We start from the raw sequence: 21,748 nt of genomic DNA on the forward strand, positions 1-21,748 counted from the left end.
AGAAAGAGTCGACACACCACTCAACCGTCCATAGACCAGACGTCGATATGCACAATCTGCCAACTGTCATGTCATATCTCATCTGTGGCCTATGCCGAATGTCAGTGTCACGAACAGACTGGCTACTGCTTTATTAGATACTTTGCTTGACTTGAACTAACCTTAAAAACTTAATATTTAAAGACAAAAGATCAAGTGTTAATAAATACTTGAAACAAATTAAAAAATAAGACTCAAAAGCCGTTAAGTGTCTGCACCTAACATCATTCAAAGGCTCATGACTTCAAAAAACAGCTACATCCGCTCCGATGCAATGGGACAAAAACTCGAGGTATGTACCTATTCCATTTGAGGCAAGAAATTCGACAAACAAAACATACTCAGATTGCACTCGTATCATGGCTCTGCATCTCCTGAATCATTTGGTGTTCAAGCATCATTTTTTTAGCTTTTATTTAAAATTTTGTATGCATTTTAGGTCTCGGATTTGGGGCGAATATTGTTCAGCATTTCGTGGCTGCATACCTGAAACTGCACGAAAAGCAGCTGTTTTGTGGCGAAGGCAGAAGCAGTTGTGTGGCACGCTTCCGCTCTCACATGACCAGACAAGTGGCAAGGCCAAGGCAAGACGATAATGTGAGTTTGTTTACAAGATACATTGGAGCTCTGTGCTTTAAGTACGTCAAAAAGTAAAACAAGCCAAATGAAGTTTACGTCGTGATGCATTTTGAGCATTATGTGTTATTTTAGAAAGGAGTTACATGAGCCCTTTAACGGAATATTAAACAGAAGCGTGAACAGGCATTTTGGGACTCTCTGGATTAGTTTTTAGTTTTTGCCAGCAAACGCGGTCCATACACCACATCCTGTAATTTAATTTCGATAACAAAAAAAAGCAATAACAAAAATTATAGTAAGCACATATTAAATTGGTATTGATGGTGGTAAATAAACTAGACACTTTATTTAATATGAAAAAGCTTATTATTTCCTGCATTATCATGGTTGTACAAAAACCATTATTGTATTTCATATTATATTGGCAATTTCTATGTACCTAAATAAACAAACCATTTGATACTAATCTTAATTTTAGCAAACCTTATGTTAAGATATTAGTTTTAATTGATAAAAATAAAGTTGCCTTAAAAATATTGACCCGGAGCAAAATGGAAACTGTTTTAAAAAAATTAACTCTTTTTGCCAACAGGAAGAGATGAAGCAAAAACAGAGCCCTTGCTGAGGGGACAACGGCAGGAGGAGGTGCCGCTGTTCTCTCAGCAGACGGAAGAGGCGCGAGAACGCCATCACATTGTTAAGAGAAATTGCGCCTTTGGCGGACGAGCCGCGCCCCCGTGACGCAAGCAGGAGGTGCAGGCGGCGCCGTGTGTGAGTTGGCCGCCGCGGCAAAGGCGGCGGATAATTGCCATGCGAACGCCATACGCATCACTTGATGCGTATGGCGTCTTAATAAAAAAAGTTTCTTTTTTAAAATCTGATTTATTTGTCTAAGATCAGCAACAACATATAACAAAATATACAACGAACATTAACTTATATCCAACCTTTTCGCACAATCACGACAAAGGGGCTTTATAAAAAACTGCACCGCTACTACGAAACTTGGAAGTTCGTGTCGTGCGGTCCCTCTGACACTTTACTGTTTAATACGAGAGCGAGAGGGACCGCACGACACGAACTTCGAGTTTCGTAATAGCCTCTGGGGCTGGAGGATGAAATTTTTGCTTACAAGTTTATGAACTCGACTGTACATTGGACTGTAAATGCGCAACTGGTTTGGCTTAAAGTTAATTGGAATGTTTAGCACATGTGTAAGAATAATTGCATTTTAGTTTACTGTTTTAGCAATAACATCACAAAAATGTATTGAGTGACTGATATGTGACAATGGTAATACTTATACATTTACCTTAAATGTCTATTGAGGCCTATTTAGAGATAAATATGATAGTTATTTCTTGCATTGTGGCCAATCAACTTTTTTACCGACACTATTCTGTCCTCGACATTTTTCAAACAATAGCAGATTTTTTTAAGTAAACATGTATTTTCTGTAATTTAATAGATGGTGTACATGAATACATGCCATCCTATGCAAGTTCAACCTATTAAACCGTGAAATATCTTGTTGGAAGTACGATTTTTGGTTACGCCAGAGACAATTTTGGTAACGCAGGAGACGCCCAAAGTGTCGGTAAAATAGTTGATTGGCCCTTGTAAGGGATTTATATGCAAGGTATGTGTAAATGTGACCATGGAATGGTGTGGATGTTACAGAAAACTTATTGTCAAATATTTTATGTTCATAGTCTGTATAATAAATAAAAAAAATGTATCATCTCACCAATGGCGTAGCTAAGTAACCAAAGGCCCTGGGGCAAAAAATAAACTAGGGCCCCAACTAAACTATTTAAAATCGTTTGTTCCGTGTTCGTCGTGTTCCGAGTTCGAAGTACTCAAATTTCCTGAGTCCGAGGGGCCCCCTAAGCGTGGGGGCCCGTCTAGCCCTCTGGTAGCTACGCCACTGCATCTCACTATTTCCCATTGTGTTATTAAAGTACAGTCAAAGAAACTGAAAAATGTACAATGGTGGGAACTTTTCGCTGCAAATGTCGTATTAACTTTGGAAATTTTGTGAAACTTATTAAGAGAAGGTTCCGCAAATGTACTTGACTTAGTTTCCTTGGCTATACCCTCTTGCCGCCCAGAATGAATTCCTTTTAATAATAGTTTTATTTTATTTCAACAATGTTAATGACTAAGGGCTTTGGCTGGCAGGAGGATACCTATTATTTTTCTCATATTTCGTTTACATTCCTACCACAAGCTTTGTTATGCTAAAAACGATATTATTTTAACTTCATTCTTGATAAATAACAAAACAAACGTCAGCAGGCATAAAAAAGTAAACCTGTTTATTCAAGGAACCAATTGGAACCATAATACTTAATTGCCAGTATTTGCCAAAATTAGTAGCCGTCTGTTTCACTAATTAATTAGTTATACTTATACTCAATCTTTGTGTTCTTTTAGTTCATTGATATGGACCTCCGCAAAGTAACGCCTGATTCAATAAATTATTCTCAATCTTTGTCCACCAAAAATCTCGAACAGTTAAGTTGTAGATCATCCATCACTGAGTATTATTTGCACATTTGTAGGTATAATTCAGGTTACTCTATGGAAAGTAAAGTAGCGATTGTTGCCTTTGTGCTGGTAGGAATAAAATGTTAGTTTGTCCACGGAAAATCGTGGAATTATGATTACACCAACGGTGGCCATAAAAAAAAATGATTTATTTCAGACCACATATAGGATAGGGATCCTCATTGTCCATAACATTGATTTGTTAGTAACAAAATAATCTTATATAACTATGTTAGTAACTAAACTTAAATGGAGAGTGGACCAGTGCCTCAGATCGCGTAAATACCTGTAGGCTACCACGAAACCACAATGCACTAGCGCTAGCGTTTATTGTACACAACAAATCTGTCACACACGCACATGCTAACCAATAGTCAATGTGAAAGTGATTCAAAGGTCAGGGTGGCCAAATCCGTCAGCGGGGCATTTCCGTCTAACGGCGTTTGCGGCTATTCAAACAACAGTACACGCTTACTCACTCGATCGGTAAAGCAGAGAGAACAGTTTATACCCACAGACAAAAACAGATGGCGCTGTCTAGCCAGTGAATGGAACAAAACCGCTTTTAAAGTTTAGTTGCGCTCCGAACTCGAACGCGAGTGTAGTGTGCTGTTGTGTTTCGTGACGGTGCGATGAGAAAATGTAAGTTTACGGCTTACTAAGTATGTTTATTATATAGTTCGATATGCATGTTTGTTGGTAGTTTTATAAATTTTCAATTATAATCTGTTGGTGAGAAACTATGGGTGGTTGAATATTGGTATTAACGAAATGATCGAGTAGACAAATCCGTCAATTGTGAAACGGGCAAGGTTTTGCCCGAAGATGGTTGTTTTGTGCCGGAATTTCCCTTTCATATATTGCACTTTTTGATTTGACTTAATTAAATAATAATATGAAAATTAACATTAATACGATTTTAAATTAAAAATACTGTTGCGAACATAATAACACTGTACTTCGGCCGGACCTTACTCAACAGTGGCGCTAACTGGTGAGCACAAAAACAGCCCATTATTTAAAAAACGAGTCAGTAGCCAATACAATCTAAAATAAACCTTAAATTGAGGTGGCTAGAGTTTAGTTTCGAGTAACAGTTCAGCGGTATTTGTTCACTTGACGTATATGTTTGTTATACGTCACGATACAAGAAAAATCGTAGGTTGACGGAATAGCCCCAAACCGTCGGGAAAATCCGTCAACTGACATGTTTTAAAAAAAAAACATATTTAAATGACCAGCAGTACTAGCAATTTCATATGAATACCTGTATATAGTTAAATAAATGCTTAATCTATAACAGTGATCAGGTTTATTAAAAAGTAAACATCATCTTAGTTATGACCAGCTTAAGTGAACTTATCAAAAAGTATGACGGAAATGCCCTCCTTGACTATGTTGTCCTTTGCATTGTAATTTTGAATTGAATGATTACAATTTAATGGAATTAATGCCGAAATATTTATTTAAATAACTATTATTTCCAAGATAAGCGTTAGCTAGGACATTTTTGAGACTGGCGCCGGGCTTTTGTCTTTGATCGGGGGTCAGTTCTTCACCCCTTATCTTTAGCAGCGCCTCTAAAAAACTGCCTAAAAGATTGCTTTTCGCGTCCCACATGATTTTGGCGTCTTGGCGCCTATTAAAGTTTCCACTTCAGTCGCACTATCCTGCTTAAGCAACTCTACTTAGCCCATGGCGAGTACCTAGGGTGCAGCCACCTACCGACTTAATTAATTATTATTAAGAACTCAACAAAATATGTGTTTTTTTATGGTTGGAGCTTTAACAGAAACTACAAACTAAATCCACAGCACAGGTCGGTCAAAAGCTTGGCACTTGTACTAGACTAGAACTTATTCTATGTCTTTAATTCATCTGAACAAACTCAAAGGAAGAAGTGGTTTCATTTGCGAATATTTAAAGCATTTGTCATGTATGTTAGTGTTATAAAAAAATGTAAGACAATGTTTTCGAAAAGACTTTGTAAACGTATTGATGGTATTGTATATGGATAATGGCTATGCATGTGGTCAAGGTATCTAGACATTTTTGATATTTTGTATCTTCGTGGTTTTTCGCTGTAATAGAAATAGAGGCGCATCTAATTTAATTCAGTTTATTTCGGGCAGTTCAATTTACTCAATGCTATTTATTATGACCTGAACCAATATGGCCATAACCATTAAACTGAATTAAATAAAAAATCCATTTCATTATTTTTCTTTTGTCGAAGGATGAACTTATTTTATATTTAGTGCTGCAGGCATTCATATTAGGCGGCGTTGACAATTGTTAATCATAGGGCTTTCCCAACTCGTTCTATACCTACGCACGTATTATAAAAGTGGTATATTCATCATCAAATATATCAGAGTGGCAATGGCTCTAGAAATATTTGATCACGATCACGACAACACTTTGTTATTGTCAAGTGCGTAATTAATTGCGCATTCATATATTCTAGCTATTCGTACCTATGCCATGCTAGAATCTAGCACATTGGCCGCTTCAATTTAACGGATGTTGACTGTACTAGAATTAAACTAAAAATGTAAAAGAATGACATTAGATGCGCCTGGATTGCTAAACATTCATAGTCAGAATACACTAGTGTAATTAGGTAATTACAATTACCTAACATTGGCTGGGACTGTTAGCAATCCTTTTAGAAATCTGTGTATAATATGTAAACATTTGTAAACTGGAATAGCAATTATATGCCTATTCTGATGTATTATTATAGATGTTATTCAATAAATAATCGATATTTACTGTTATAAGCTTTTTCTTTGAGCAACAAAATCAGTGGCAGAACCTTTTCTGTTTTTTGGTATTCATATTTATATTATCTAAACGATTTTTCATTTGTTCCAACGGTCCAGTTTAATGAAGCATTGAATAAAACACTTTTTGAAATAAAAATACATATATTAATTACATCAATATTAAATTACAGCCAACATAACTATGTAGATTACAATAATAAAAATATACTTTTATAATTTTCATTGAAACAAATAAATTAAATAATAAAAACAGGGTATTTTTTTTCTTATTAGTAAAACTAAGTCTAAAAAAATCACTGACTATGCAACTCTGAGAATCAGGTAACATTCTTCAAAACAATCATCTACAAGCAAGGGAGAGCTCACTCACTTATTAATAGTGTTATTATGGAATTTACTTATAAATTTACTCTAATTAATTAATAATGAGAAAACAATAACGTTATCAGAGTCTGCTTGTTAGGTGCTCGGGAAGCATCTAAGTTAGTCAGTTTTGAACATACAATCCTATTAGCATAAGTCAAGAGTCAAGGAATACGACGCAGTTTCAATGTCGTTTGAAAATTATCTTTATCTCAAATAATTTACATACAAATTCCTTACTTCGGCGACTTCAATAGAAGGCCGTTTTACTATATAAGTATAAATTAAACTTTATATCAGTTTCTTATCCACAAACAATATCTTTTACACAGACACAAAGTTCAATATGTAATGGCATCGTATTAAGTTGCACGTCTCTTCGTCTGCCAGTATGTATTTGATAGAGGCAGAAATAGATATGATACTTTTTAAACTCCCAAAGCTGGGAAAATTGTTCTCGTGTCTAGAACCCCTTGTGTAAATATCAACATATAATTTCTGCCTCGTATATCATCAACATACAAAAAAATAGGCCCTGCAATAATTAATGAAAATAAAGTAAAAGGTGTGGCAACTATGTAACACGGACATAGCAGGTTGGTTAACCAAATTTTAATTAAGGCTGATGTGTACATACCCACTTAGACTTGGCAAATGCTGTTGACTATTTATTACGTATTAATACCATTTAGCTTTTTTTTTAAATGTGAAAACTGCGTCAGAACTTAGAATCAACTTTAAATACTGACATTTTCATCGTTGTGTAATTAATCTGTCATCTCCCAGGATAACAGGATCAAAGGAATTTGGGCACAAATTTGTGCCTCTGGGAGAGGACAGGTTAATAGAAATCAACAGAATTATTCAAGTTCACGCAGCCTCTGGTAACATTCTTGTAACCTAAGTAGAGGGAGATTGGTATCATATTACTGAACAATTTAATGTTTGCAGCTAATTTTTTGGCATGAAGCAATGAAAAAAAGAAAAGTTAAATAATGCTTTGGAATAGACAGCCAGCGGGACTCGATGATGTTTCACTGATACATCATCGCACGTCGAATTAAATTCTCTTCTCTATCCCGCCGGCGAAATCAATAAATTTTGCGAGAAGTTGTAACATAGGCGTATTTACAAAAATAACCAACTAAAATGACACCTAAACAGAAGTAGCGAAGAAAATGTACCTACATAAGTTGCAAACGTATAAATGCCCTTTTACAAATTTCCACGCGGGAGTTATAACGTTTAATATATATTTTTACTTTATGTACCGAGCTACTTAAAAATTATGTCTCTAATGATAAAGAGATTTCACTATTAGAGTAGCACAATATATCTCTCGGCATCGCGCTCGCTCCTCGTTACATCTAATGCTCTAACATTACATTTAAAATATGTTACAATGTTCCCATTTGTTATTTTCATTTAATGTTTATTACTGGATTATAAACTGCGCACAAACTTAAAAACATTTTGAATTCAGATTCGATTATTAATGTTTTGAACATTCCGCCGGTCAGTCTTGAAAAAAAATTGGGAAAACAGACAAGTGATACACAGAGAGCCAAAATGCAATGTTTAAATCAATTCCTTCAAAGGCAGGGTATATGCTATACATTACAATATTGTTTTGATAGAAATCTACTCAATAATTGTAAATGTTCAAAACTACGACTCATATATTGCATACAAAGTGAAGAAGACATTAAACGCAACGTCTATGTATATTCGCACACCGAATAGCGCGCACTAGCTGCTTGTCTTAACGCCAGCTACGGGGTAAGCGTGATCTAACACACATGATGTATAAATAAGACTTCTCCGTCACCGCAATATGCTTTACACAGACGCGTAAGGCTGCGTCTCCACCAAAGATGTGCGAGGATATGTTGCAGTTTCTATTGGTTCATTAAAACACATTCCTTGCACATCTCTGGTAGTAACGGAGCCTAAAGGTTCACTTCAAGATGGACTGTCTGTATGTTAGTTTCGCATCATAATTATTTAGATCCAGCAGTGTGCGATTTGTGCTCAACAGGATGGCATGCACACTACAAGCTTATTACTGTACTAAAAAAAATCCAATCAACCATAATTTTATTTAAAAATAAGGAATAATGGGTACAAGAACAGACAATTTCTCAAGAATATTAATGTTTAAATTACCCCCTTATTAACAAACGCTTGTTAAGCTTGATAAAATAACATTAGTTTTATATTTAAATATCTTTCCTTTGTCAGATACAAACAATACATACCTACCAACAGTTGTAACATTTGACATTTGTAACTTTTTCTGAATAAGGGGGTTAATCTCAATTTATTGTAGAGAAATTAAATGACAAAATGTGGCAAGGTGGCCACGATGTCGCCGGCGTTGGCCGTTAGAGAACTGGAGATCTGCCGCCCGCCGCGGCTGGTCGCTGGCACATTGACAAACTTGCACTGCTTTAGGACAAATGCATAACTAAAAATAATAATTTAATATAGACTCTACTTTGACAACAATGTAACAATTAGGTAATTAAAAGTAATTATAAATGCCTTTTCCTTTATATCCAGCCTAATAGAAACTTATCGTTAGCCGTAATCGTACCAATCATTTCTACGAGAAAATAGTATAATTTTACACTCAGCTTCTACGAAAATCATATTAATAGGACGCAGCTCACTCGAAGCGTAAAGTAAAAGAAAATACGTCGCTATCACTACATAATTATGCCCATCATCGATCGTGATTCACTTACAATCTACTTACATTTTATAAAAGGCATCATTTGAAACATCCTGTTTAAAATTATTTAAATCAAAATAATATAGCAATCAAACATATCAACGACAAGAAATCTACGCCAAATCACGAGTCACATAGCAACATAACGAAACTAACTGCGGCGTCTACTATTCATCGAGAATCGTTAGTTCATATAAAATGGCGATACACTAAGTTGCACCGGGGGAACGCGTTTTGTACTAACAATAGGGGCCACTACGGTCGCCGCGGTCGCGGTCGCGGTCGCTGCCTGCGAGTAGACGAACAGAACAGCATCCTATATTAACTTTGGTGTTTATTCCTTCTAGCCGGGAGCCGGACTCGGGTTGTCGCTTCACTTGTTGGGCACTTGTATCTTCTTGGACCTGAAGTCGTATATTTTGCGGCAGAAGAGGACGAGGTCTGGCGAGACGGCGGGCGGCAGCTTGGAGTCGTTGGTGGCCACGGCGGCGGTCACGTCGGATGCTGGCAGCGGCGGCACGATCGACGGCGCCACCGTAATGCCCTCCTCTGCCGCTTTTAGCCGTTTCCTATACCTGGAAACAAACATGTCGCGTCAGATAACAGAATGTTTTGAATCAGTTAAAAAATGATTGCGATGTAAAAAAAAAGTAATTTTTAATTTTTAGTTTGATTATAGTTTCACATAGAATTTTTTAGTGAATATTTTTTATGAGACTGAGGGGCTGTTTCAGTATCCATTGATTAGCGTTAACCGACGGTTAAATGTGATGCCGTCTCCGTCTATTCGAACAAAACACATAGAGACGGCATCACACCTAACCACCAGTTAACACTTATCAATGGATGGTGAAACAGCCCCTAAATTTGATATAAAATACTTTTCATCCATTAAACAGATGGATGCAAATCCTCTCTAATTCGTATCTTAGACTACTATTTAGGAAGTAGCATTATCAGACGTCCCGACTTTGAAATCAAAATTAAATGTCCCGCGCGGAACAGGCTTAGTATAGCTTTTCGGGGATCAATAAGACAGTTAAGGTAGACTTCCGAGTAGAGCGGCTCCGGCGTCACTAACGCAGCGACAGTAACGCGGCGACAGAGCGATAGTATTCGCGTTCGAACGTTAGTTCATACGTTTCCGTAGTGCGAATACATCGCTCTATCGCCGCGCTACTGGCGCTGCGTTAGTGAAGCCGGAGCCGCTCTACTCGGAAGTCTACTTCATTAAAATACGTTTTTATGGCTATTTATCTATCTATTGTCATAGTAAACATACCTATTTTAAAACTCAAATAAAAGGATAAGTATTTAAAAACTATTGATTATATATTAATACGTTTTTAGGGTTCCGGAGCCAAAGTGGCAAAAACGGAACCCTTATAGTTTCGCCATGTCTCTCTGTCTGTCCGTCCGCGTCTTTGCTCAGGGACTATCAATGCTAGAAAGCTGTAATTTTGCAAAAACAAAATGGTACAATTAAAAATTCAAAAATATTTTTTTTTAAGGTACCTCCCATAGACGTAAAGTGGGGGTGATTTTTTTTTCTCATCCAACCCTATAGTGTGGGGTATCGTTGGATAGGTCTTTTAAAACCATTAGTTTGCTTGAGAATTATTAGTAGTTTATGAGTAAATAGCAGCCTAAGGTATAAAATATACCTAAACTTGGAAGATTCCGTATAAAATAAGAAATCCTTAGAAAAATATTACTTATTTTTTTCGTAATGGCTACGGAACCCTATTTTGGGCGTGTCCGACACGCTCTTGGCCGGTTTTTACTATGTCCCGCTCTTCCCCTTAAAATCGTGCCAGAAATGCTGGCAACCCCGTGTTGTACCCACCGGCAGTACTCGTTGAAGGTGAGCACATAGCACTTGTCCTCGATGCAGGCGACGGAGTTAGCGTCGCGGTGGCGCGAGGCGAACACCTCGTCCGGCGCGTCCCCGGGCTGCCGGCCGCAGTGCGTGTGCTCCGGCCGGTAGTACCACACCAGGGACACCATCATCTCGCCTGGAAGGTTACCACGTGGTTACTACATCAAAATCATCTGTAGTGTGAGCCGCGCCACGCACAACACTCTCCCATTATATATCGTATAAATAGTCGGAAGGTTTTAGAATAAACGCAGTATTTACTCGGCACTTGTGTTGACTGAACTCCCCATATCATATCATCATCTCATCCCAGCCTATATTTACGTTTCCACTGCTTTAGACTTCTGAGAATGTGAGCTTGTGCCGTAGTTCCCACGTATCAGCGTAGCCAGCCATGGGCTCAAGGTGGGGCAGCAGTCTAAAATAATATGTAACTAGCAAACTATACCCGCGGTCTTACCCCTTTGAGTTTGGTTAGGTACCTTACAGGTCAGAGCCACCGTGGCTACGCCCATGATCCCACGCAGGCCCAGTGCAAATTAGGATTTTCACACCCACCGTTAAATTGCTTCGCAGGTTTGTGCGGGTATCCTCAAGGTGTTTTCCTTCACCGTAAAGCTCGTGGTAAATGTAATTTCAAAACACTGTCAAACCACTAGGCTACCACGGCTATTCACCACGTGGTAAGAAGATCAAAATCAAAACGCATTCTGCCATAGTTGCCAATAAAATATATAAAGTTTCGCTTGATCCAAATAGTTTTGGTATGTTTAATTAAATTAAAGTAGGTAACACGATTTATTATCGCGGTTCTAATTTTAGAACTAAATAACAAAGACTACGTATTACCTACGCGTTTTCATTGAATAACAATTAATTAATCTTGGCCCCGCGCCATGTTCTATTAATGATGTGAATAGATTCTGAAAACAATAAAATCGAGTCTAGGTATTGGGACACCGCTTGGAAGGTTAGACAAACGATACTAAAGTTGTACAAATGTTTACGCCACACATATGCGAAAGAGTCTGAATACATACTCGCATGTGTACGACTGAGTGGGTGTATATTTGTTACTACTTCATGCTAAAACGGCTGCGATACGCTTACGCTTACACCCGGCTGTATGAAAGCTGCACGGCGTATTTTGCAGTGTCTATGCAGCTACACGTCATGGATAGTAGACAGGGCCTCCGCTAACTGACGCGGTTTGCACGGAGCGGGTGGACGCCTATTAAAAATAGTATGAGCAGAACTAACTGCGTACATCGTTTGCGACGGATTTTACCTGTAGGTACTCCGCGCACCCGCGCCGGCTAGCGTAGGCCCTAAGGCATCTTAAGCCCGGTGGCCGCCGCCATAGCCCGTCGAGTTGGTAAAGCAAATCTTAACCACTGTGTGTAGAGGCGACTGTCGATGTGTGTGTACCCAGAGCCAGTACCCACCGTCGTCAGGGTTCTCCCAGAGGCGCGCGACCCGCGCCACGTAGGGCTGCGCGCGCGCAGACGAGGCGCGCAGCAGCACGCAGTCGCCGCGCGCCACGCGGTCCCCGCTCGCGTGCGTCATGCGCGACCAGCAGCGCGCCGACCGGTCCAGCCGACTGTCGTTCTAGAGAAACATACCTCAACTATAAGCCCTGTATACATGGTAAACATTTGTCGACCAACAATTGATCAACAACTGGCACAAAGTTGCTGAATACTTTGTTTACGGTATGACCTCCTGTCCACTCATAACTACATACTACCGCGACCACTAGGTTTTTTTTTAGCAGCCAGGATAACTGCCACTAGGAAAGTAGGTTGGACGCCATTCAATATACGTTGCTAATTTAAGGTATGCCAATCAATACATTTGATCAAAATATAAATGACATCTTAAAAAAATCCCAGATAATAATTTGCATTATAATAATTTATCAAATAATTAGTTGGGAAAAGATATCAGTGCGAAATGTTGAGTTGGGAAATAAAATTTCGCTTAAATAAATATATGGGAAAAATAGCCTGGGAGCTAATAATTTGCTAAATAATTTTCGTCGAAACATTAGTAAACCGTGTTTGTTGTACCTAGTAAGCAAGCCTGCCTAGAGTTGATTTTTGAAGTACCTACTACTTATTATGAACAAATTTTATTTTTAATCTGTAAAATTGCTGTCAGGTACTCACAACAAACGAGACTAGAACGAAGGATTTTTTTTTAAAATTGTTTTTTGGGATCTTTTTGTACTTTTAAAAAGCTTAAGTGGCTTAATAAGAAACAAACAAGCTGAGATATGTGTTGCATATTGTGGTGTGGGGAAATTCGTGTCTGTACCGTTGTCCAGCAGTGGTGTAGCGGTATAGTACGTGGCACGGAATGCCGAAGACCTGGGGATTCCCAGTGCTGGTCTAATTTTTCTGGTTTTTCTTTTTCTATATTTCAGTTTGTATTTTCAATTTAGGTTTTTTTTTGTTTATTTAGCATATTAGAGTTGTTAATCTAAAGAACACGGCAAGTTAAATAAAAACTTGTAAAGAATGCAACTCACATTGAGATAGACCTTGGAGACGTGGTTGTCCCCGTCCCAGTCCCAGCCGTTGCTCCAGCGCGGCGGCGCGCGCGGGTCGGCGGCGAGCGGGGCGGGCGGCTGGAGCGCGAGCCGCGCGCGCCGCCCCCCTCCCCCGCGCCGCTGCGCCGCCGCCGCGCGCGCCGCCCCAGCTTGCCCACGCTCGGCGTGGGCGACGCGCACGCGTCCTCCACCAGGAGAGTCGCTTCATCCGTCTTTATCACTGGCTTCTTAGCGAATAACTTCACTTTCTCGCTCGCTTTGTCCACGAGCTTGCAGCGCTTCACCGGCTTGGCCTTCTCGGGTTCCTCTTTGGAGTCCTTAGGATCGCTGGCAGATTCGACGGGCTCCGGCTGATTATCCTCGGGTTTGACGGCCGTGCAGCTCGAGTCGACCTTCGATTTCGGTTGTTTACCGACTTTTGATTTAATCGCGCTCTCGGCCGCGACGTTTTTATTACTAACACTGACACTGTCCGTAGCGCAGTCCTTGGCGAGCTCGCTTTTATCTTTTACGATCTCTATTAACTTCGCGTCACCGCTCTCGTTCGAGACTACCGTACTGTTCTTTTCGAAGATCGATTCGCACTTCGTTGGCACTTTAGCGTCCTCCTCGTAATCCAGTTTTTCGGTGGGAGATTTTAATACTGTTTTTAGATTGTGCGTTATTTTAGAGTCGATCTTTTCAACTTTGCACGCGTTTTTAGCCGCTACTTTTTTCCCTACTATCTGACTCGCGGGACCGACGGCGGTCGACCGAACGCCGTTGACGGTACCGTTGGAGTCCACGATGTTATTGTTGATATTTAATGTCTTTTTATTCGTTTGTGAAATATTTTCGTTAGGCGAAAAGAATAATTCAGCGGGATTTATTTCCTTATCGGAACCGTATCCCTTTTCCATCCTATCGATACTATTTTTTCGTAACAAATTGTCAAGAAGCACTGCACTTTTAGTCTTGGGCTTGGCGGCGACGGCGTCGACGGGCAGCGCGGCCACGTTGTCGAGGCGCGGGTCGTCGCGCGCGCCGTGCTCCACGACCGCCTTCTTGCTCTCCGGCTCTTCCGCGCTCTTCTCCGATTTCCTCTTTAGAGATTTCCTCTCCGCGGCCGGCGTCTTGGCCGTCCTCCTCGGCTTCTGAACTTTTTTCTTAGGCTCCCTCGTGATAGTCTCCACGCGGACGACCTCGGTCTGCTCGCTCGAGACTTTCCTTCGTTTCTGCAGCTTGACGTGCTCCCCGATGCCGTTCGTCTTGCAGGCGTCCTCGAGCTCGACGTCCTTCATCTCTATCTCGAGCTTGGGCCGCGAGTAGCGCCGCTTGACCGCCTTGGCGGCGTCGACGGCGGCCGCGGCCTCGAGGGCGGCGGGGCAGTTGTGTTCGCGGAGCGCGAGCGCGTCGGTCTTGCGCGGCGGAGAGTAGGTCGGGCCCTCGTTCTCCTTCTTGACGTCGACGAGGGGCGTGGAGCGCTCGTCGGAGGAGGAGAGGTCGATGGGCGCGCAGAGCGGCGGCGAGATGGCGAGCACGTCGTCGTCGGCGTCGGCGTCGCTGTGGGCGGAGCGTGGCGGGCGCGGCGCCAGCAGCAGCGCCGTGTCGTCGCCGGCGCCGGCCAGCGAGCGGCGCGCCATGGCCTTGCCGAGGCGCGCGCGCCGCGGGGCGGGCGGGGGCTGCGGGGCGCACGCGCCGGCCGAGCCGCGCGCCGGAGACGGCGGGCCCAGCGACGGCAGCGGCGAGCGCGGCAGCCGCGGCTCGAACAGCTCGCGCTTGGGCGACGCGCCGCCGATGGCCGGTACCGGGCACGGGTGCGGCGCGTCCGCGGCGGCCGGCGGCTCCGGCTCTAACGGCGGATCCTGGAACAACGGAGCCATATTCATACTTATATCATTAGCGAGACGCGAGTAGTAGGCTATTTGACACCACCAATCGATTGACATACTTTTTATGACCTGTAGAAATGTGATTTATCCATTTTGTATGGTAAGTCTAGACTGTGGGGTTACTTGTAAGCTCACTCAATAGGGAATATAAATTAATAAATATCACGGGACAATTTACATCAATTGATTTAGTCCCAAAGTAAGCTTAGCAAAGCTTGTGTTATGGGTACTAAGCAACGGATAAATATAATTATATAGATAAATACACACTTAAATACATATTAAACACCCAAGACCCGAGAACAAACATTCGTATTTTTCATACAAATATCTGCCCCGACACAGGAATCGAAACAGGGACCTCAAGCTTCGTAGTCAAGTTCTCTAACCACTAGGCCATCTGGTTGTCACAATGCACGGAACCCGAACAAATTAAAAAATGTTTGCATGTTCCCTATTGATCAGCTATTTCTTTATATCAAACCATACTAAATTTAAAATAAGAACTGCTTGTTTTCAATAGGTAATACTTACTTTTTTTTTGATGGTGTCAATTATATATTATTAACACTTGAAAGGCAAGTAAGTACCTACATACAACCAGAATTAGGATTACGACTACCTAACCGTTAAATTCAATCAAAGTCAAATAAAACAATACAAACATCTTATACTCGGCAAGCCTGTTACTGTTTTCATCAATTTACAGAACAGATACGTTTGTCATAAACATATATACGAGTAACACAAAATATGCGGCAGGGTATAGCGCACCGCGGCATTACCTTAATATCCACCCTCCAACCCGAAAAGGAAGCATCAAAAAAACCAAAAAACATTTGAAGAAAAGTCAACCGAAATTATTTAAAAATCACCATTGTTTCATGGACTGTCGTACCTATTCCAACTCTAAACGCGCTAGATGTTCACCGTGATGGTGATTTTCATGCAATTAATCCCCGACAAAAAAAGGAGCGTTTCAAATGGAAACGAGTTTCAGTTTACATTCTCGTGGTGAAGTTATCAACGACATTTAATAATCCCTTGACTCGCGACAGAAACCCGACTTGTCTCGTTACTCGCGCGCGAATGTTAATGCTATAAGGTTGGAATTATTAGGAAGAATGATTCCTTACCTTTCCGCTGCCGTGTGTGTCTGCGACAGCGTCGAGGGCGCACGCCCGCACCTTCGTTCGGAAGGCGCCCCCGGGCGGCGCGAGGGCTGAGGGGACGTCGGCTGGGCCGCCACCGGTAGGGGCTTTACCAGTAGCGGGCCCAATAAGGACGTTTTTTGGACACGCATTTAGTGGGCACGGGCATCCTCGGTACTCTGCGGACAAAGGCCTAGATTAAATAACATTGTAGATCTGCCAACCTTAAGTAATGGGGTGGCTCTTAAAGAATAGAAGAAGAGTAGACCTCAGGGCTTATTGTCTAACGCAATCGGAATCACAATCGTTATCACCACTTTTTTCTGTCATACGGTGTAGAATGAGGGTAGAAAGTGTGGTAGTTTTATCGAAATCGGTGTTTCTTCCGAAGTTTAAAAGCGCTTGTTAAATATTTATATTTTTTGACTTTGATTTTAATATAACTAGTTACTAAGATTCAATATTCGTGTGAATCACGAACGAACGTTCGGCAGTTGAGTTGAAAATTCACGATCATACTAAATTGTTATTGAATTTCCAAACATTACATCGTGGTACATAAATATGTACATACATACATCGGAGGAAAAGCAACCGTGAAAATGTCATGTCCCTAGACATAGCGGTTTAGATTTTGGGATTCCATAAATTTAAATCCCGATCCTGCGGGAATATCGGGATGAAAGTAGCTATGACGAGTTTTTCAGAGCCAAGCTCTGAAAGCTTCTACTATTTTGAGAGCTTCAACTATTTGCATACCAGATTTAATTTAAAACCGTCCAGCCGTTTTAGCGATAAAACTATCAAACACTACGCATATTCACAAAATTTCGCATTATAACAGCAGTAGGATAAAATAACTGGTTTTTAACACGCTTTTATATTAGGTCGACCTGTATGTAACTAATTATGTAATGGAATCTAAGGTAACTAATTTAACCATCTTCCAAGGGTCCTAGCATAACGAAAATTGGCAGCTGTATGTAGTTCTGATGGAGCCGGAAGATATGAGCTGGAACTTCATGATGGAAAATCGTATCATAGCTGTTTTGGATTTCTTAGAAAAGTCTTTTAATGAACTTTGACCACGATTAGATTTCAAGGTCTAATGATGAAGCCGGAAGATAGCACTGGCATTCCATGATGGAATATCGTATTATAGTCGTGTTTGCACTTGTGAGAAAGGCCACGTAATAAGCTGACAGATAAAACACCATGCAATACAGACGCACTGGCGGAGATGGAGAGGATGCGGGCTCATTCGCCTACTTAAAATAAATGTATAAATGTTAAAAATATTTCGTTATCAAAGACCAAAAAGTATAAAATAAATTAATAGTTTAAAAAACACTAGAAAAACACGCTTTTATAAATGCACGTAAAAACAAAAAATAAATTATGGATCGTTCAAGTTCTCTCTATTTCTGGGCTGAAGTGTAAACTATGTGCTTTTAATTATAATATTTAATTGTAAAAGCGTGGGGCGCTGGAACAGGAAAGACGTTCTTGTTTAACTCGTTGAAAAATATTTGTTAACAAGAAAGTCTTTCCTGTTCCAGCGCCCCACGCTTTATAAAATCAAAAATTAAAAATTTCAAATAGAGACAACTTGAACGATCCATAATTTATTTTTTGTTTTTTACGTGCATTTATAAAAGCGTGTTTTTCTAGTGTTTTTTAATAGTAACAAGTAGGCGCAATAGACTTAACAACGGTATTTTTTGGACACGCGTTCAATGTGCACGGGCATCCACAGTATTCTGTGAAGAACGCCGAGATAAGCGTGTGATTCACTGGTCAAGTGGAGATGATTCATCTTCCAATTGTTTGACGTCTTATCGTTTACTTGATTGTGTTTATTTACCTAAGTGTGGACTTCATTACATAAACATAACAGTGAGTATAAAGTGTAGTGTACCCGATATTATTGTTTAACAGTATTCTGGACTATCAAGTATTCTACAACTAGGTTTTGTATTTTGAGTTTTTGAGCAGATGCTACAGCAACCACGTCTTATTTAAGTAGGTGTAATTTTAATAAAAAATCAAAAAAGGAAATTCATTTAGGTGCTTAGTGAGAATCCAACTTTAAATTGCAGGATAGCTATCGAGGGAAATCCTTTTTACAAGCTTTTATTTAGTTTCACCTGTCCCGTTGTCTGTCTGTCTGTCCCTAATCAAATCTCGCAAGTTTAATTAGACCAACTTCCAGTAGTTGGATTGACTTGAAATTTGGTATACTTATGTAAAGTGCGTCACAATACAATTATCTGGTAGTGACATGCTGGTAGTCCGGCCAGGATCGTCTCCAAAGGACGGAACTCTTCAACGGTTATTGGCATCGACTTGAAATTTGGTATGCAAATGTAGTTTGGGTGACAATACAAGTACAGTCCACAAAAAATACAGTCAGCAAAAAAGTTTGTATTAAAAATATATTTTTTTTAACAAAAACTTAAAGGAACTAGGAAACCGATTCTTAAAATTCTGTCATATTAGAAAGCTAGTATCTCAGATTAATTAAGACTTTTTATCCTGGTAAAGTACAATGTTCCCGCGGGACGCAGAGGTTGCAAGAAACAGCTTTATTTAACTTGCAATGTTTGCAAAGATTTGCCAAGTCTAACCCACTTGTAGTAATCGGATACCGGACTTGTAGATATCGTCATTGTGGCATTCTAAGGGGAAGGCCTTTGTTAAGCGGTGGACGTCGATGATGATTTCCAGTTGTCAATCATGTAAGCGTCTCTCCACGTCTGTTGACACGGAATCGGCTTAAGCCAACCAAAAAACGCTTTACTACCACGCAATAAAAACGAAAAAGACGTCTTCCCGTCGGTAAATATCGTTTCGCGTCGGCCGAGCCGATCAACGTCTCTTTTCGCTCTTATTGCGTGGACATAAAAATAGTTTTTTGATCGGCTAAATCCGATTTGGGGAGACCCTATGTTGTTTTGTACTGACCGACATACGGTATCCTCTGCGGAGAGTGCTGGTAGCACGGTGGCTGGCCGTAGTACTGGGGCGGGGGATACGGCTCGCTGCCCACCCCCACAATCTGCAAATACAATACAATGAGGTTATAGCATGTCACTTATGTCAACAGAGGTTAGTGTCTTAAAAAATTATTAGCCTCTCAGTTACATAGATTATCTAAAGGTATTGGACATGTATTTTTCCTTTTCCCCTAAGTAGGTGTAGAGACAGCGGAGCTTTCTACAGAAGCTTTGTAAATTTAAAAATGTTTTGAATAATAATTTAGTCAAAAATTAAAATATTTGGATTTTCACATGAGCCAAAGCCGGGTTTTGGGTTTAATCGATTGATGGAGATGAATAATTTGACTACAAACTTGACTTTTGCGCGGACGAAGTCGCGGGCAAAAGCTAGTGTAAAAAAATGTTACAGACTGAAAGTAGTACGGTGCCATGTGAATTCTTGCACTTGTCCGATTATCTACTTACAGGGGCATCAGGCTGTGGTGGCGGCATGTGGTAGGCCGGCCCGGAAGGCCTGTAGTATCGGTAACAGAGATCAGCTGCTGGGTAGTACGGGCCATACTGCTGCAGTACCTAAACAACAAACAGTTCAACATTTGAGATTCTTGTCAGTTAAGCAGAGGCCTTATTGTTTAACGCATTACAACGTATCATGCCATGACCGTAATAGGAACGAGTCAGAACGAAATTTCAAACGCATACATGAAATGCGACGACGACGGTTGGTTACGAAAATTTTCAATTTCGATTTCATTTAGATGCGATCAGATCGCATGTTCGTTCAGTTATTTATTTATGATACTGTAGATAAAAGGCTGGTAGATAGATCTTGGTACAGTCACCAGCACCAATATCTGACACAACAAGCGTGCATAAATATCTGATACGACTCTATTTCTAGGGCCGGAAAGACATTTTTGCATGCTCCGCTGTGGCAGATATTAATGCTGGTGACTGTACGTGTCAAATTTATCTTTTTTTAATAAGATTATGGCAAATACATATTAATTATGTAAGATAAAATTTATTGCTATATTCAAACTCTCAGCAACGACTTTTCTCATGACCAATTAAATAGCTTCGATTGAAAACATTTGCGACTAACAACGCGCTAATTGACAAATCACGCATAAACCAATGATCTAAATATAACCAAATGCCAATCGTACAAACAAATGCCATGTTAAATTTAATTAGATATCGAGCATTAAATGAAAACGATAACAAAAGCATTATAACGTTGAAACTGTCGAAAGCAAAGCTCTGAGCTGTCGACAATTTAGTCCCGTTTTAATCCTTTTAGTTGCCGCGAAAAGCTGATTTGTATACAGATAAGGCTCCCCGTGGCGCTGCGGGCACTCTCAGGGTTTAATTGCCATTGTTTGTAATGGTAATGTTAATTCTCGTAATTAATAGCATATTTTGTTAACAGGTGTAACATATTCGGTTTTATTTGTGTGGTTTCGTTAATCTGCACAGGTAGTGGATGCTTTGTAGATCCCGCGCCTTCTTTTGTTTTTTTTTTTACATTTTAATTGAGAAATGTTAAGTTGTTTAAACTAATTGAGTTCATTAATTATCTTGGCGTGATAAATTGGTCTTTTATTTGGCGCAGAGTTATTTAATTTTCTAATCTCGCGTCCACTTTTCTATTAGATTTGAATAGATTAAATAATCCATTTAGTCGAACCTATACTTCATGGTATGTTTATGTAAAGAACATTATGGTGCACGCTAGACAAAAAACATAAGCCGACATTGATAACAAATTTAACATGGAATGTGTTAGTATCTATAATGCATATAATAAAGCTGAAGAGGGTTGAAAGTCTGTAAACAGAACACGCTCCAACAGTTTTTAGATTTTTTGTCTGTTTATCTGTTTGTCGTTTATTTGACCGCGCATAACGTGGGAACGGCTGAACGGATTTTGTTGTAAACTTTTAATCTGTCGAGAAAATCCTCGGCCAATAAAAAAAAATAGGCTATAAAAATTTAACCACTAAAAGTGGGGGTAGCCACTACACTCGATTGAGTTTAGTTTGCACCTGAATCTTAGAAAGATTAGAAGAGGGGCAACGGATATCAACAAATTTTATAGAATAATTGATTTAATAATACAACAAAATTAAACGACACAAAATTAACTGCCACACGGTGCACAGTGCCATCTTTTGGAGAACTGAGTAAACATCAAGTAGACATAGACAGTAATAGGCATAGGCATAGGTAGTAAGTGATCA

The 21,748-nt window shown here is 40.0% G+C and overlaps 1 protein-coding gene across 1 annotated transcript in view; it reads right to left on the bottom strand.

Annotated features, from left to right (window-relative positions):
• Positions 1-5,241: 5,241 nt before the first annotated feature.
• The window catches only part of LOC141429678 (uncharacterized), a 264,174-nt gene continuing 247,667 nt past the window's right edge, over positions 5,242-21,748 (bottom strand). Inside the window, 8 exon segments of the mRNA XM_074090108.1 lie at positions 5,242-9,629; positions 10,901-11,069; positions 12,379-12,541; positions 13,464-13,592; positions 13,595-15,328; positions 16,492-16,685; positions 19,471-19,564; positions 19,971-20,078. Coding sequence (XP_073946209.1) covers positions 9,428-9,629; positions 10,901-11,069; positions 12,379-12,541; positions 13,464-13,592; positions 13,595-15,328; positions 16,492-16,685; positions 19,471-19,564; positions 19,971-20,078 — 2,793 coding nt within the window. The 3' untranslated portion in view covers positions 5,242-9,427.

This window comes from Choristoneura fumiferana, chromosome 7 (genome assembly GCF_025370935.1).
Source record: "Choristoneura fumiferana chromosome 7, NRCan_CFum_1, whole genome shotgun sequence".
NCBI lineage: Eukaryota > Metazoa > Arthropoda > Insecta > Lepidoptera > Tortricidae > Choristoneura > Choristoneura fumiferana.